At 61.5% G+C, this 15,439-nt stretch overlaps 1 protein-coding gene across 6 annotated transcripts in view; it reads left to right on the forward strand.

Moving 5' to 3' along the window:
- The window catches only part of EVL (Enah/Vasp-like), a 114,958-nt gene extending 99,564 nt beyond the window's left edge, over positions 1 to 15,394 (forward strand). For 3 of the 6 annotated variants that reach the window (XM_081097880.1, XM_081097878.1, XM_081097879.1), the window contains exons 5-14: positions 2,722 to 2,777; positions 3,408 to 3,637; positions 4,254 to 4,375; positions 7,154 to 7,214; positions 8,485 to 8,548; positions 9,801 to 9,867; positions 9,962 to 10,024; positions 13,094 to 13,160; positions 13,537 to 13,594; positions 14,929 to 15,394. In XM_081097880.1, coding sequence (XP_080954006.1) covers positions 2,722 to 2,777; positions 3,408 to 3,637; positions 4,254 to 4,375; positions 7,154 to 7,214; positions 8,485 to 8,548; positions 9,801 to 9,867; positions 9,962 to 10,024; positions 13,094 to 13,160; positions 13,537 to 13,594; positions 14,929 to 14,966 — 826 coding nt within the window. In that variant the 3' untranslated portion in view covers positions 14,967 to 15,394. The remainder of the gene's footprint in view (positions 1 to 2,721; positions 2,778 to 3,407; positions 3,638 to 4,253; positions 4,376 to 7,153; positions 7,215 to 8,484; positions 8,549 to 9,800; positions 9,868 to 9,961; positions 10,025 to 13,093; positions 13,161 to 13,536; positions 13,595 to 14,928) is intronic. The other 3 variants (XM_081097883.1, XM_081097881.1, XM_081097882.1) reach the window with 1 other exon arrangement.
- The last annotated feature ends 45 nt before the right edge of the window (positions 15,395 to 15,439 follow it).

Genomic DNA, 15,439 nt, shown 5'->3' on the forward strand with positions numbered 1-15,439 from the left:
GTTACAGCAGAGGTGCTGGGGGCCAAGGAGGGCGTGGCCTCCCAGGTCACGTTGCCAGGAAAGGCAGGGCCAGGGCTTGAACCTGGGCGGCCATGCCCTGCGGGGCCCTGCCTCTCTGAGGCTTTGCATCCAGCTTGTGGGAGCTGCGCCAGGAGGTAGGCCTGGTCCCCACCATGCTCCCCAACTTCTGGGGAAGGCCAGGACCCCAAGGGCTGAGGCTAGATGCCAGCAGGGCCCCAGGCTGGGGTGGGGGGGATGTCCCAGCCTCGCCTGGCCTGAGGCTCCCGCGGGGTGTTCTCCCCAGCCTCTGCCTCCCCCTGGAGAGAAGGATCTCTGAGCGCGCTGCTCTGACGTGTACTTAGGACCCTCGGCAGTTCCCAGGCCCTAGTTTCCCATTTGAATATGACAGGGATTTTTTTATTTTTGTTTTTATTTTTGTTTTCATTATTTTTTGTGTCTATTTTTATTTTATTTTTAAGTTAAAGTTTACATCAGTATTTTGTATTAGTTTCATGTACCGCATAGTGGTTAGGCAATCGTGTGATTTACAAAGTGGTCCCCTCCGTACTCCCAGAACCCACCTGGCAGCATACAGTTCTACAGTGTGACTGCCTGTGCTCCCCGTGCTGTGCTCTACACCCCATGACTGTTCTTAACTAGCGAGCTGCACTTCTCGGTCCCTTCACCTTTCTCACACAGTCCCCAGCCCGCTCCCCTCTGGCATCATCATCAGTCCTCTGTGTCTGTAAGTCTGTTTTAATTTGTTTGTTCGTGTATGTTTTCGTTAGATTCCGCATATAAGTGAAATCATGGTATTTGACGTATTCACTGAGCACAGTACCCTCCAGGCCCTTTGTGCTGTGAGGATGACAGTGTTAGTTTAGTCCTGGCTCTGCTCAGGCCAAGCAATGAGTGGGGGAGGGAATGCTCCCTGGACAGACTCCTTTGCACTAACTCCCATGTTGACTGACTCCTCAGGCCTGTCTTCTGGCCTCTCAGGAAAACGGCAACTGTTCACAAGGGCTCTGCCCCATTGTACCCCCCCCCGCCCTCAGGGCAATGGGAGGGCTTGCCCAAAGGAGGCAGGAGTTAGAGGCAGAACCAAGCACCCGATCCAGCCCAGATCAGCCGCCCGCCAGGTCCCAGAGGGCATGAGTGAGCCCTACCAGACGGCAGAGAATGCACCAGGGGCATGTGGGCTGAACAGACCCTCCCTTGGCTCTCTCAGAACTGGTTGAACACCACCACGCTGCGTTGTCTTAACCCACCACCCAAGTCCAAGGCGTGGGCGGCCACTGGCTGCAGGCTGTCAGTGTTGCCAGCAGTCAACTGGCCGCAGGCCGGAGCGCCCCTGGAAGTCAGTCTGTGAACGGCAGGAGGCAGACTACAGAGCAGGGGCCCTGCTGGTGCCTGCCAGGGTGGCTGACGGAGCCTGCACCGGGAGCTGTGATAAGCGCAACCCGATTTGTAAATACTTCCAAACACCTCATTTTACTGAGGGCTTCTAAGTATGAATTCTGCTGGGCAGCGTGGAGTGTGGGGTGATGTCTCGGCAGTTTAGAAGGAGAGGCTAATGGAGTTGCTGCTGGGAGTTGTTCAGACACCTTTAATGCCAAAGGGTCTTTTCTGTTATTTTTTAGGTACCAGGTATAACTCTTAAAAGAACTCCCTAGGACAGGTGATAGGATGCTTATTTTATGGAGGAGAATCGGAGGCCCACAAAGCCAGGAACCCCAGAATGGGAACCAGAAAGCTCCCTCCCTCTGAATGGTCTTTGCAGTAAACTGTGACCTTCCTCTAAGATGCGAGCAGCTGCACTCACTGAGTGTGGGACCCGGTGCCAGGCACCAGAGAAAAGCCAGCTCGCCGTGCACAGGGCGCAGACTCACGGCCCACAGCCCCCCTGCCATGCAGACACTGCTGGCCTCCAGTTCCGCCTCCCCTGAGCCAGGTGGGCATCGAAGCGCCCTGCCCCCTGCTGCACAGCAGGCATTTAGGGTGGGCGCACACCGGTGAGGCTGCTGCCGTCCCTGGTCCACATGACTCCTGAGCCCCCTCCTGCTCCAGCGCCACCATCCCAGATTCTGCGGACGTGTTTGTGGGTCAGTGTCCTCACTCGACCGGCCTGTGAGAGTGCGCGAAGCTGCTCTGCCGTCAGGAGCTCGGTGTGGGTTCCCCGCGAGGCTCTCAGCCTGCACTGCCCGCACCACATGGCCCTGCCGTGGAGGCCAGGCCTGCGGCTATGTCTGTGCCGAAAAGAATGAGCACGTGCCCGCGGAGTGTCCGCTTCCGACAACCCCCAGCGCCTGGGAATTGTTCCGAGACTTAGCCAGGTGCCGTGGGGACAGGACATTTGAGGTCGGGTCGGCTGAGGCCACAGGCACAGAAGCCAGGGGGCCCATCCAGCCTAGAGGAAAGCGTGGTCACTCGTCCACATGGCACCCGAGCCTTCGTGGGGGGCTCCCTGTTTAGGGGTGCCTGAGACTCAGGAGGCTGCCGGCACCCACCTGTTTGGAGATCTTGGACCAGTCACGTGCCCCACCTCTGTTAAGTGGGGGAGGCAAGCCCAGTGGCCATCAGAGCCAGGAAGGGGATGAGGGAAGCTCACTGTGAGCCCCCCGCCCCCCAGCCCAGGGCGCACAGTGGGTCCTCGGGAAGAGCCGGCAAAACCCAGCCCTGCAGCCTGTGCTCCGTGGACCCCCTGGTTCTTTTGCTTTTCAGACAAGTGATGGAGCAGCAGCGCCAGGAGTCTCTAGAGAGAAGAACCTCAGCCACAGGTGAGAGCCCGCAGGCCTGCTCCCCATACTGCTCGGTGGCAGCCCCCCACCGCAGTGGTGCCGTGCGCATCGGGCCTCTGTGAAGAGCTACATAGGTCTCAGTGTGCCAGTCACCTTCGATGACAGTAGGGGACCCAGAGAACAGGAGAGAGTGGGCGGTTAGCTCAGCTTGGTGGCTCCTCCCACCAGCCTCTGGTGCTGGATGTTGAGGGGAGATAGGGACAGGGGACTGACCAGCACTCAGCATTGCTCCCTGTCATGAGGCCAAGGGTCACTCACAGTCGCATCTCAGGGACCAGTGTCTGCTGGTGCCTAGGGTGGTGCAAGGCACAGAGAAGGGACACAGAAGAAAAGGGGACAATCTGAGCCACCAAAGACCTTCCTCCCCCTGGAGACACACCACTAGAGCAGGACAAAGGTAGCTGAGCTCAAGGGGTGTTAGACACTGGGTCCAGCCAGGGGACTGGCATAGGGAGTGACCGGAGCAGGGCCAAGCTCACCCCAAGGGGATGGAAGAGGCAGCCTGAGCTGTCCCTGCTCCCTCAGAGCAGCAGGCTGACCTGTCCCTCCTCCCTCCCAGGAAGCACAGTGAGGGCTAGGGACTAACTGAGCCCCTCTGTTGTGTTTCAGGACCCACCCTCCCACCGGGGCACCCCTCATCTGCAGTCAGCGCCCCCCTCTCGTGTAGTGGGCCTCCACCCCCGCCCCCACCCCCTGTCCCACCGCCACCCACAGGGGCCACTCCCCCTCCCCCACCCCCACTGCCAGCCGGAGGAGCCCAGGGCGCCAGCCACGACGAGAGCTCCGCGTCAGGACTGGCTGCTGCCCTGGCGGGGGCCAAGCTGAGAAGGGTCCAGCGGGTAAGCGTCCCTGAGCACAGCCGGAGGGGCTGGGGGCCAGTTCTAACTGCCGAGTGGACGGAGCCTTCCCCTGTCCCCAGCACCCCGAGCGAAGCCCGCCCTCCCCAATCTGGACACCACCTCTGCCGGCCGTTTTCAGTGAGAACCGGACGGGACGGCACTGGGTAGACCAGGAGCCGCTTGCAGCTTTGTAACCTGCTGCGATCCTCACGGTGACCTTCACAGCAGGGCGGGAAGTGGTTCCCTCATCAGGCGCAGTTAGGACTTGGGCCCCGGGTCCACCTCTCCGTCAGCGCTTCTCATGGAAACCAGCCCCCGCAGGCCCAGCCTTACTCCCTGAGCCCTTCCGCCCACTGCTGGAAGGCAGAGCTCCTGGGCCGAGGCCGGGCTCGGACACCTCTGATGGGAGGCCGGCTTCCATGCCAAGGATTGTCTCCCCTCGGGTCACGCTGGGCGCCAGGAGAGCATCCACTGACCGGCCAGGCCTGGTCCCTCTCTGTTTGTCACCTGTGGGTCGGGGGGATGGGACTCGACCCCTTGGGCCTCTTCTGTGCTGCCATCATGGGAATCACACGTCCACCACGACAGCAGACTAAACGCTGGTCCTTCCCCGCAGCCCGAAGATGCGTCCGGAGGCTCCAGTCCCAGCGGGACCTCCAAGTCTGACGCCAATCGGGCGAGCAGTGGGGGCGGAGGAGGAGGCCTCATGGAAGAGATGAACAAGCTGCTGGCCAAGAGGTAGGGGTTTAGGGGGTTTTAGGGCGTTCGGGGTATTTGCCCACCTCAGCGGCCCCAGCACCGAAGGAGAGCTCTTGCCTGAGCCCAGGACGCCTTGTCACCTGGGCTCAGCCAGGCGGACAACCCTTAAGTTTCCTCTTCTCCTGGGGTCAGTCTGAGACGTCAGGCCGAAAGGCGTCCGTGAACTTTAAAGCCCTCCCCACTTCAGTGTAACAAGGATTGAAGCATCTTTCAAGTACAGCCGTCCTGAGAAGGGAGAAACTGGGCAATAGTTTCAGAGGGAAATGAGGAGTATTCCCTGCACTTAGGATCCCAACACAAACAAGGTGTGGGCCAGGGCTGGGCGGTGTGGCTGTCCCACGTGAGGGCCATGATGGAGGACACAGGAAAGGAGACTGTGAGGGGCCAGAGCCTGGAGGACGTCACCCTGAGGTGGAAGAGCAGTTTCATCCATGTCCTGTTGGGCCCTGCGGCCTGCCAGCCACGTCTCTGCCCACACCCACAGTGTGGCTCCAGCTTGCCCAAGGCCACGGGCCTGTCACTGGCTCAGTTTCCCCAGATGAAACCTGAGCAGGTGGAGAGGTCACAGTTCCTCGGAAGGGTTCCAAACTTGGTTTTACTCGTAACTGTGGCGTGGCGGCAGCAATGCCCTGGCAGGTCCCCGTGTCATGGCTCACCTGTCGGATGCTCCCTGTGTCCAAGAAAAGCCAGGGCCGGGACCTTGCTCCAGCCGGGACCCCTCCTGCCTGCTTTCACCCTCCGGGCTCTTCCCTCTGCCCTCCAAGTCAGCTGAGTGCGAGCTCTCTGTGTGCCCGGGGTCTTCGTGTCCTGTTTCACCTCCTTAAATCTGCTCGGCTCTGTGAGGGTGAGGTGGGAGCAGAGGCCCCAGCGTGCAGGTAGCTGGTCCGTCACTTCTCAGCTGGGGCAGAGCCAGCGTTTCCTGCCCAAGGCCTCCCGAGCCTGCAGCGGGGCCTGAGCATATAGAGGTAACCAAGAGGGGACAGACAGTGACCAGGGTGCAGGGTGACCATGGCTGCACCATGGTGGGAACAGCTCCCTGTGGGAGAGAGCCGGGAAGGCTTCACAGAGGAGGTTCCACACGTGCTCGGCCTTGAAGGACGAGAACACTTCTGGGGCTGAGGTGGGAGAGAACAGCAATCCAGGCAAAACCAGAGCAGAGGTAGAGGGCTCAGTGCCTGGGAAGGCTGAGCCGCACCCTGAGCCCTGGGAGTGGAGAACCAGCCTCCTCGCAGGTGCGTTGGATTCTGTCTCAGCGGTGAGCGGGGCCTCCTGGAAAAACAGGAGGTGTTTTTCAAAAAGAAAACATTCACTCTTCCCCCGAGTCCAAAACCAACACGTTCACAATGACAGCTTGGCCTAGGTGGCCCCTAGACCAAAGGGAGAGGAAGTTCCTGAGAACCGGAAAAGGCACGTTGCCAAGAGCGGGTGGGACGCCAGATGCTGGTGGGCCCTACCGAGAACAAACACTTGCACTGCTCGGCGGGATTACTTGGGTTGCTCTTTGACATCCACCAAGAGGTGGGTGTGGTGGAGCCCGCTTCTTCATGCAGGTAATGGCCGACCGCCTCCTCCCTCTGCGCCCTCCCTGCAGCCACCGGGCTGGGGTGGCCTGGCCTGCTTAGGGCGGGAGCAGAGTGACAGCGGGTGGGCCAGGGAGCACACCACCGGCGTCCAGGAAGCGATGATGGTGGCTTGCACCAGTTGTTCAAAGTAGGCGGGGAAAGGCAGATTCGAAATAAAGCAGGGGGAGAAGCGACCTGCCTGGCTGTGTGGGGAGGAAGACGGTGTCTGAGGAGCGATAGGTGGGTGGACCTGCTTCCTGAGACGAGACGGCTGAAGAAGGAGCCCTGTGTGGCTGAGGAACCGACTGTGTGGGCTCCGCCACCCAACTGGTGACAGCCACCCTGCAGCCCCTCACCACTCGCGGGGCTGGCTTCCTTTTTTCTCATTTTTAAAATATATTTTTTTATTGATTTCAGAGAGGAAAGGAGTGGGAGAGAGAGAGAAACATCAATGATGAGAGAGAATCATTACTCGGCTGCTTCCTGCATGCCCCCTACTGGGGATCAAGCCCTCAGCCCGGCCATGTGCCCCAACCGGGAATTGAACCATGACTGCCACACTGGCCAGGCGTCAGCTTCCTTCTTGATGGGTTGCTCACCCCCCAGATCTAAGAGTTGTGTGCACTGGCAGCTTCACGGAGCTGAAGGTCCCAACGGCAGGTCTTGGGGAATATTGAAGGTCTACGTGTGTAGATTTGGGAGTCGGGCGTTATTTCAAAGCTGCCTTTTCCCATCTCACATATTGGCGGCCACTCAGGTGAGATTTTAAAGTTTGTGGGAAACGCATGAGTTGTCTAGAGGCATCGGCTCGGCTATTCAGAGTCTTTCCTTTCCTGAGCATGTCCGTTCTCAGTGGTGGTCCATGCTGGGTAGAACAGAAAGGTCCCTCCTTCCTCCCGCAAGGTGGTCTGCTCACCAGGCAGTGGCCCGCAGACGAAATGCTCCCACGGCCCAGGCCGGCAGGTCGCGGCCTAGACGGGCTCCTCTCCCGTCCCATGTGGCCAGGCCAGTTTCGTGTCCAGGGTCATGGGACCAGCACAGAAGACCTGGACACTTCACCACAGACCAGAAGGGGCTTCAGGATGGGTCCGATCCCCCCACGGGATCCTCTGAGGACCAAGTGTTTCCACATAGAGGCGTCTGGGTGGGTGCGGAACCTCCCAGAGCTGATTTGCTGCTTCTTGCTCTGTGTTAGGAGAAAAGCAGCCTCCCAGACAGACAAGCCGGCTGATAAAAAGGAAGACGAAAGCCAAACGGTGAGCAAGCGCCCCTCACACCCCCACCTGCGTGAATACCGGGAAGGCTCTCTGGCCCCACGCCAGGCCTTGGGGCATGCGGTGCACTTGGTGCCCGTGATAGGTACGTCCCCAGGTGATCTGCAGGAGCGATGGGCAGGGGGACAGGAGGACGACGGGAGGGCCTGCGGAGCACTCGCTATCATCCCCACGGCACGGCACCAGCCAGTTAGGCTCCAACAACCAGTCCCACCCACCGCCCTGTGGCACGCCGGCCCAGCAGCCGCACCAGCTGTGCGACTGGCAGAGCAGCTCTGCCGTGGGCCAGCCCGTGCACGTGCTGGGGCCCCAGAGATGGGCAGGATGTGGCCTCTGCCCTCAAGGGAGGGGACACAGGAAACACTGAGGGTAGAGAGAGAAGGAGCACCAGGGGCCCTGGGAGCTGAAGGAGGAGCCCCGAAAGCCCCCCTGGGGCACCCACGAGAAGCGCCGTTTGCCCTGAGCTTCAAGGCCGAGACCAGAGCAGAGAGCGCGGCGCAGGGAGCAGCGTCAGCAAAAGCACAGATAGGCCGAGGGCCCGGGAGGCGGCTCTGCCCACCCACCCGCCACGCTGCCTCCACCTCCCGCCCGGTGACTCCAGAGACTTCCCACAGAGGGGGTGAGGGACAGACCTAGCGTTTAGAACACATTTTGGCAGCAATGTTCATGAACTTGTGGGCTGATGGGGACAGAGATACCTTAGGATAGATTCTCAGAACCACCTCTCTGGTGAAGGACAAGTGAAGCATCCCACAGCCTCCCCCCGCCTGGTCCCTGGGAAGTGGGCTGTGGGTGGCCACAGCACCCTCTAGGGTCACCCAGACATCTGGTCCTCAATCAGCCATCAGAGGCGGAGCCAGGCCCAAAGAGCAGCGGTCCCTTAGGTGGGTCCCACCTGGCTACTCCCCTCACAGTGGACAGCAAGGCAGAAGCTGCTCCTGGGCCGGGAGTGGCGGGCACACCCAGGAGCTCAGGCCGCTGTTGTGCGGAGGGTCGGGCCCTTGGCCGTAGGGTCTGCCCCACTAGGCAGGAGCCTGTGTCTCCCTGCAGCCCTCTCCTTCCCTGATTCCATGGGCCAGACCACCTCCCACCCGGACTTGGGGTTTCATTTGTTAATAACACTCATTATTTTGCCGATTATAAAAGTAACGTATGTTCTTTAAGAAAAAACCTAGGGTTTTCTAGATGGCCCTGGTCACAGCCCAACAGCCTTCGTAAGCAGACTGACGGCCAAGCTTTTCCCCCATTTTAGGAAGAGCCCAGCACCTCTCCTTCTCCGGGTACCCGAGCAGCCAGCCAGCCACCCAACTCCTCAGGTAAGAGGTGCCCTGCCCAGCTTGCGCGGGCCAGGGCCTCAGAGCAGGAGGCACTCCCACAGGACCATGATCCGCTCCCTCCGCCTCACTTTACGAATGAGCAGAGTTGGCCAGAAGGGCTGCGCTAGGGGTCTCCCTGCCACCTCCCCCAAAGCCACCACTCTGGTGAGCCCCAGGCTCCCTCGGTGACCAGGGCAAGGAGTGCTGGCGTCCAAGGGATGGCTGCCTGTGGGCATCGGAGCTGCCAGGCCACAGAACCCACCCACCCAGCCCTGTCTTCCCCACACGAGATGAGTGCTGCCTGCCAGCGCCTGTCCAGGACAGGAGCTCCGACCTGCCCGCCGCGTGGCCTGGCGCTGTTGGCACGTCTGTCTCCCTGGCGGGACTGCTCCATGGGATGCCGCGTGGGCTCTCGGTGAACGAGTGTAAATACCTCCCTCCAGGCCATGGGGCTGGTGTTGGCCCAGTGTCAGAGGTCGAAGCTCAGTGTAGTTACATGGCTCGCTCAGGGCCACACGCCTGCAGCATGGATGTGTCCCAGCGCCTGTGCCAGCAGGTCCCAGGGGTGGCTTTCAGGAGACCTGCTTTGGCCTGCGGTCGGCCTCTCTGCTGCCTGGAAATTTTCCCTTCTGCCTCTCTGCTCATCCACAAAGTCAGTGAATTCAGTTCAGTTTGACAAATCTCTTCACAAAAGAGAAATATAATTTAATGCCACTTAATTTTAAAAAGAGGAAAGAAAAACAAACCAGCCCTCACGCCCAGGATAGGGAAGGGCCAGCCGTCCTGTGGGGAGCACCAACGAGTCAGAGGACAGCAGGTGCTCGTGGGGTCCTGGGGGCCTGGCCCCCAAAAGCAAACCTGGGCCTCAGGCTGGCTGAGCACCTGGCGCGGCTTCCTCTGCCCGCTCACCCCCTGCTGGTGCTGCTCCAACAGCAGAGGACGTAGCTGAGAGCTCCCTGGCGCTTGATTCGCATTTCAAGGAGGGTGGGCTTTCATGGTGAGGCTCGAAACCAGACCACACGTCAGGGCCAGCCAGGTCCTGAGTGGGGGAGACACGGCTGACAGCAGGGTCATCCACAGCCTGCAAGAGCTGCCTGGGCCCAAGGGGGACTGAGGACAAGCCGGGCATCAGCTCCCCCAAAGCAGAGCTTCCTGAAGGGCATGGGGGGTGCAGGGGGGGCCTCCTGTCAGGGATGTTGGGCCTGGGAGTCATCTCAGCCCTAAGGCTCCTCGTTCTGACGTGACTTGACAGAGGCCGGCCGGAAGCCCTGGGAGCGGAGCAACTCCGTGGAGAAGCCCGTGTCCTCGCTGCTGTCCAGGTGAGCGGCCCCGCGGAGGCTCGAGCTGCGCCATCGGTGGGGCCGAGGCCGCCACGGTGCCCATTCATGTGTCTGTTTCATTCCCCTGCCCTAGAACCCCGTCCATGGCCAAGAGCCCCGAAGCTAAGAGCCCCCTTCAGTCACAGCCTCACTCTAGGTACCGAACGCCCCTCTCTGGGCCTCCATTGTCCCCTGCCCGTGACTAACACAGACCCTGTCCCTGTCCTGTCGTCTAACGGTGCTCTGGCTGGGGACTGCTCCTCCTCCCTCTCAGGGAGGGAGAGACGGGCGGGAGGGCGACCTGCCCAAAGGGGCGTGAGCGGAGCTGAAGGGAGTCCCAGCTCTGGGCTCTGTGTCGTTGGGCATGCCCCACCCCCACCCCGTGAAGAGTCTGTCGGCCTCACGGGCGGCCGTGTGGACAGCTGTGTGGACAGAAGCTGGACACAGGAAGTGCTCACTAGCCACAGCGGCGCCCCACAGCTCAGCCATGAGGGGCCTGGCCTGGCACCCCGCCTCCTCGCCTTCCTCCGCGTACAGCACAGGTTCCCGGGCGGATGCTGACCATGTTTCCCAAACCAAGAGCTGGTGTGGTAACAGGATAGGATATTTGAAACTGAGGACGCCCCGAAAGTCAGAGACTAGCAGCCCCATAGTAACCAGAGGCCAAGTTGACCTGAACCGCAGGCTCCAGAACCCGGGTAAGAAATGTCTCCGTTGCCCACCAAGACTGAGGGAAGCCCCTCGAATGGCAGAGCAGGTGGCGTCTGAGGCTGGTCTTGCAGAGCGAAAGGGGGATGAGCAGAGCGCACTGGCCTGGCCCTGGCCCTGGCCGGAGGGGCGATGACACACTCGGTGAGCAGGGAGAGGACTCGGACAGCCAGGGCGTGTCCAGGGCCAGGGTCTGCCAGGTCTGGGCGGGGTCCTGCTCATCCTGCCTGCAGAGACCTCATCTCCGCTGGGAAGGCCGGTGGTTGGACGGCTGTGGGTTCCGACAGGTGCCCAGTGCTCACGGCGCTGTAGCGAGTGGGCGGGGCAGGCCTCCCTCCGCGTGGCATCTGGTGGCTCTGAGACGGGGGCCGCTGAGGCCCTGTGGCTACCGAGTGGGACGGGAAGAGGAAGGGCAGTGGGCAGGAAGGCGTCTCGTCTTTGGACTCTGCGCAGGCCCAGTTACGCGCTCTCCACACAGGCGCTGGGCTGTCGGCTGTTGGGGGCGCTCACTCGGCTGTGCAGGGAGGCGCACGGAGGGGCAGGAACAGAGCAGGCCCCGGAGGAGGCAGGGTGCCCGGGCCCCGGTGGTCACTTCCTGCTGCTGGAGGAAGGGCGGGCTGCCCGTGCCCCCTCAGAAGGGGACTCCAGCCCTGAGACAGATCCGTTCTCCAGCGCGGTCCGTCCCTCCAGCAGGGGCGTCCCTGTGCTCACGGAGTGTGACAGCGCCACCATCTGGGGCTGCTGGGTGTACATGCCTCGTATGGAGAGAACCGGGGCACAGAGTGACCCGGAAGGTTTCCGTGGCAACAGGGACTTGAACCTACAGGATGGTGTGATGGCCTGGGGGTCTCCAGGCTGTACCCACAATTACTTACAAACTCATTGGGGACCACGTTTGGCCTCTCTCTTGAGTTCATCTGGGAGGGGTGAGAGCATTTAATTTATTCGTTCGTTTTAATTCAGTTCTGTGCCCGGACCACTGACGTTCTGCATGGCAGGCAGGGGGATTTCCCAGCTGTGCTGAGTTATAATGGACGTCCCCCTTGTGCAGGCGCAAGGCGTACAGCGTGGTATGTGACATGCGCGTACGTTGTGCAGTGATTACAGGGAGGTCAGTTAGCCTCGCCCAGTTCCCGGTGTGTGTGGAGAGAATCTCAGGATCTGCTTCCTTAGCTCCTTTCAAGCACACAACGCAGTGTTGCCACCCAGTCACCATCCCCAGAGCGGATCCATCGGTAACCGGAGTGCGCGCCCTGGACCACCTCCACCCGTCCCCCCAGCCCCTGACAACCACCAACATATTCTTTGTTTTGATAAGTCTGTTGTTTTTTCTTAGATTCCATATACAAGTGAGATTATACCGTGTCTGTCTTTCTCTGCCTGGCTTATTCCACGCAGCCTCATGCCCTCTAGTCCATCCATGTTGCCACACATCGTGGCTCCTTCTGTCTCACAGCTGACTAATCCCACATGCGTGTGTTCCACGTCTTCTTACCCACCTGCCTGTCTGTGGACGCTTGGCGGCTTCCGTGTCCTGACTGCTGTGGCTAATGCTGCAGCAAACACAGGGGGGCAGGTACCTCGTCAAGATTCCCTCCTCCAGCGATTGCATCTCCTTCGCACAAAACCCAGACGTGGGGTTGCTGGCTGTTTCTCGTCTGAGGAGCCTCGTGCTGCTTCCCAGCGAGGCTGCGACAGCACCGTAGCGCTCACGCCTCCTCTGTGGCCGTGGACAGCAGCGGGCCTCGATTTCACCACACGCTCTCATCCGTCCGATCACGGTCACGGTGTGTCCACCGGCCGTCACGGCCACGGACCCTGCAGCGGTTCGGCCACGTCCTTGCCCAGAACACGCAGGCCCCGCCCGCCTCTCCGTCCATGTGGGGAGAGCAATCGGGTGTTTGGCTAAGATTTTCCAGGAAAGATTCATGTGGAAGAGACGTTGCCGTTCGAACCAGCTTTAGTTCCGGAACTTCTCAGAGAGGCAGCCCAGGAAACGGAAACCTTGGCCTCCGAAGAGCAAAGCCCTGTCCAGGGGCGTTGCCTGCAGTCAGGCCTTTAAGCGGGTGTTGCTGCACAGGCTTTGCGATTCGCATTGTCCTCGGTGCCGCCACTGCTGGTTTCCCGTTTGCCAGGAACAGAGCCCGCGCCGGGGACTAGCTTGTCAGTGTTTTCTTCCCCGGGGAGGCCGCGTGGGCACTGCCGCCTGCGAGAGCCCTCAGCGCCGGGAGCAGCCCTCAGTGGGACCCTGAGCCCTGACTCTTGGCTGGGAAACATGGTCACAGCATCCCGAGGTCCTGGAGGCGGCGGTAGAACCCTCGCGTGGCTAAGGAGCGGCCACAGATACAAGCAAAGAGGGTTTGAAGGGCCACGGGAAGGGGCAGTCTCATCCCGCAGGGCCCGCCCCAAGCAGGAGGCCCTGGTGCGCCCAGGTCCCTGCCCAGGCTCGGTCCCCGGTGTGGTGCGTGCCTGCCAGGCCCCGCCACCTGCCTCACCGCACCCACCGTCCTCTCCCCAGGATGAAGCCGGCCGGGAGTGTGAACGACGTGGCCCTGGACGCCTTCGATTTGGACCGGATGAAGCAGGTGAGCGCGTCCTCTCCCGAGAGGCTGTGAAGGAGCCCGGGGCTGGGACCACCCAGTGGGGCCCTCAGTCAGTCAGGGAGCCAGCAGTGGAGGGGGTCGTAGCATTTGCCCCAGGCCCACCCCTGCCCATCGCAGAAATAAACATCCCCTGCCGTCCGGGCACTCCAGAGGGGCCTGAGGTGCTGGAGGCCAGGCAGGGCTGGCCAGGGTGTCCCATCCCCCGGGCACACCATCCTCCCCCCGGCTCCGGGGTGTGGGTGAGGGTGATGCAGGGGCTGTGGCTCCGAGGGAGGCCCAGGACACCCCCACCCCTTCCAACACCTCACCCCTGCAAGGCCGGCTTCCTGTCCCGGCCTCTGAGGCTCTGCTCCCACAGGAGATCCTGGAGGAGGTGGTCCGAGAGCTCCACAAAGTGAAGGAGGAGATCATCGACGGTGAGTGGGCTCACCCCGGTCCTGAGGGCGGGCAGAGCCGCACAGCGGCAGGACCAGGGCGGCCCGGCCGGGAGGCACCCAGGGCCCCGGAGGCCTTTGGCTTTGTGCTTCGGGGGCTTCATTCTCCCCCTAACGGCCCACAAGCCCTCCCATTCTCTAGCCAAGCAGACTGAGGCTCAGACGGTGAAGGGTCTGGCTAAGTATACACACCTCCCAGGAAGCAGAGCCATTTTGTGGCCCTGACCCGGCTCCCAGCTGCGTGGCCTGGGCTGGGGGAGCAGGTGGTGGCGCTCCCCCAAAGAGCCTGGTCCAGAGGGCAGGGCCTGGCCACTGTGAGTCACACCCGCCCGGGCCCCCACCGAGCCTTTGATACAGCGGCTCAGATCTGGAGCCAGAGGGGAGGGCAGGGCCCTCGGCAGGGCTGGCTCTGTCCCGGGACAGCAGGGAGGCGCCTCAGGCCCCACCTGCTCCCCACCAGCGGGGGACGAAGTCACAGCTGGGTGGCAGAGGGCTGGCGGGACTCTGGAGAGAGAGGAGGCGAGGGTGAGAGCCTACCTGGGTGACCGAGCCACACCCTGTCCTGGTCCCAGCGGAGAACACTGGGTTCCTGTTTGTCAGGTCCCCGCAGGCCTGAGCTGGACAGATAAGGAGTTAATGAATAGAGACAGCGAGAAGGAGCTGGAGCCAGGACGGAGACAGGCCAACTATTAACTCGGCTTCATAGCTGGGCGACCCCCAGGAGGGGCTGCCTGGGGCTGGAAGCAGCCTGTGTGGGAGGGAGCGGGCAGTGGGGCAGTGGGCTGCGGGCACAGGTGGAGCTGCCTTGGCGGTGAGCGGCCCCAGGAGTCCGGGCTCTGCGGCCGGAAGCAGCCTTTCATCAGACAAGGCCTGGCTCTCATCGGACTTTCTCTGGTGGCCTTGACTCCAGGCCCGGTCCAGGGAAAGGCCCAGATTTGGGGGAAATCCTAGGGGGTGGGGACAGGAGGAAGCAGAATCCCTGCCCTCCTGGGGGAAGAGCTCAGGCCAGGGAGAGGGGTGGGGAGGTGCCCACCTGCCCAGACCTGCCTGGGGCTCCTGGTGCCTGCCTGCCCCTCCCGGCTCCAAGGCTGCCTGCAGCCACTGCCCCCACCCCAGCGGGCCTCTAGCAAGACTGCCAGCTGGGGGTGCAGGGGAGCCCCCCAGACCTCATTGGGGCCTCTGACCTCTGGGAGCCTGGGTCTTAGGAGACCAGAGGCGTTGGAGCGACCTCACCGGAGTGGGCGGGCCCTGCGGGGCAGGAGGTGGGCTGGTTCCGGCCACAGCTGAGCTGCCCTCTCCTCTCCTCCTGTCCTCAGCCATCAGGCAGGAGCTGAGCGGAATCAGCACCTCGTAGCGTGCAGGGCCCGAGCCACGACCCCTGACGGACGGCGGGGACAGAGGAGCGCAGCCAGGCCTCCAGCCACCGAGCACGCACTGAAGCCAGGATGTGTTTCACTTAAGTCTTAACCTGTGAGAAAATATTAAAATGAGGGAAAAGTTCAATTCCTGGATTTTTTTAGATTCTACCTGACACAGAACACCAGGTCTACTCGCCTTTTTTTGTATTTTATATTTGTCTATTTAAGTGTACATTTCTTTTGGTTTATAGAAAAGATACCCCCAATCACACGCTTCATTAGGTGGTTCCGAGTTCCTCCTGGGTGCCCCCCGCACCTGGGCCTGGCGCACTGTGCCAGCAGCTCCTCCCAGCATCACGGTGTGAAGTCTGTCCACGCCCCTCGGTGTCTGTGTCCACGTGGTAATAAACGCTTACTGTCCACACACCAGCTTCCGCTCGCTCTCTCGCCTCCTCTTGGTCGCTCCTGG

This window comes from Myotis nattereri (genome assembly GCF_964212035.1).
Source record: "Myotis nattereri genome assembly, chromosome: 1".
Classification (NCBI taxonomy): Eukaryota; Metazoa; Chordata; class Mammalia; order Chiroptera; family Vespertilionidae; genus Myotis; species Myotis nattereri.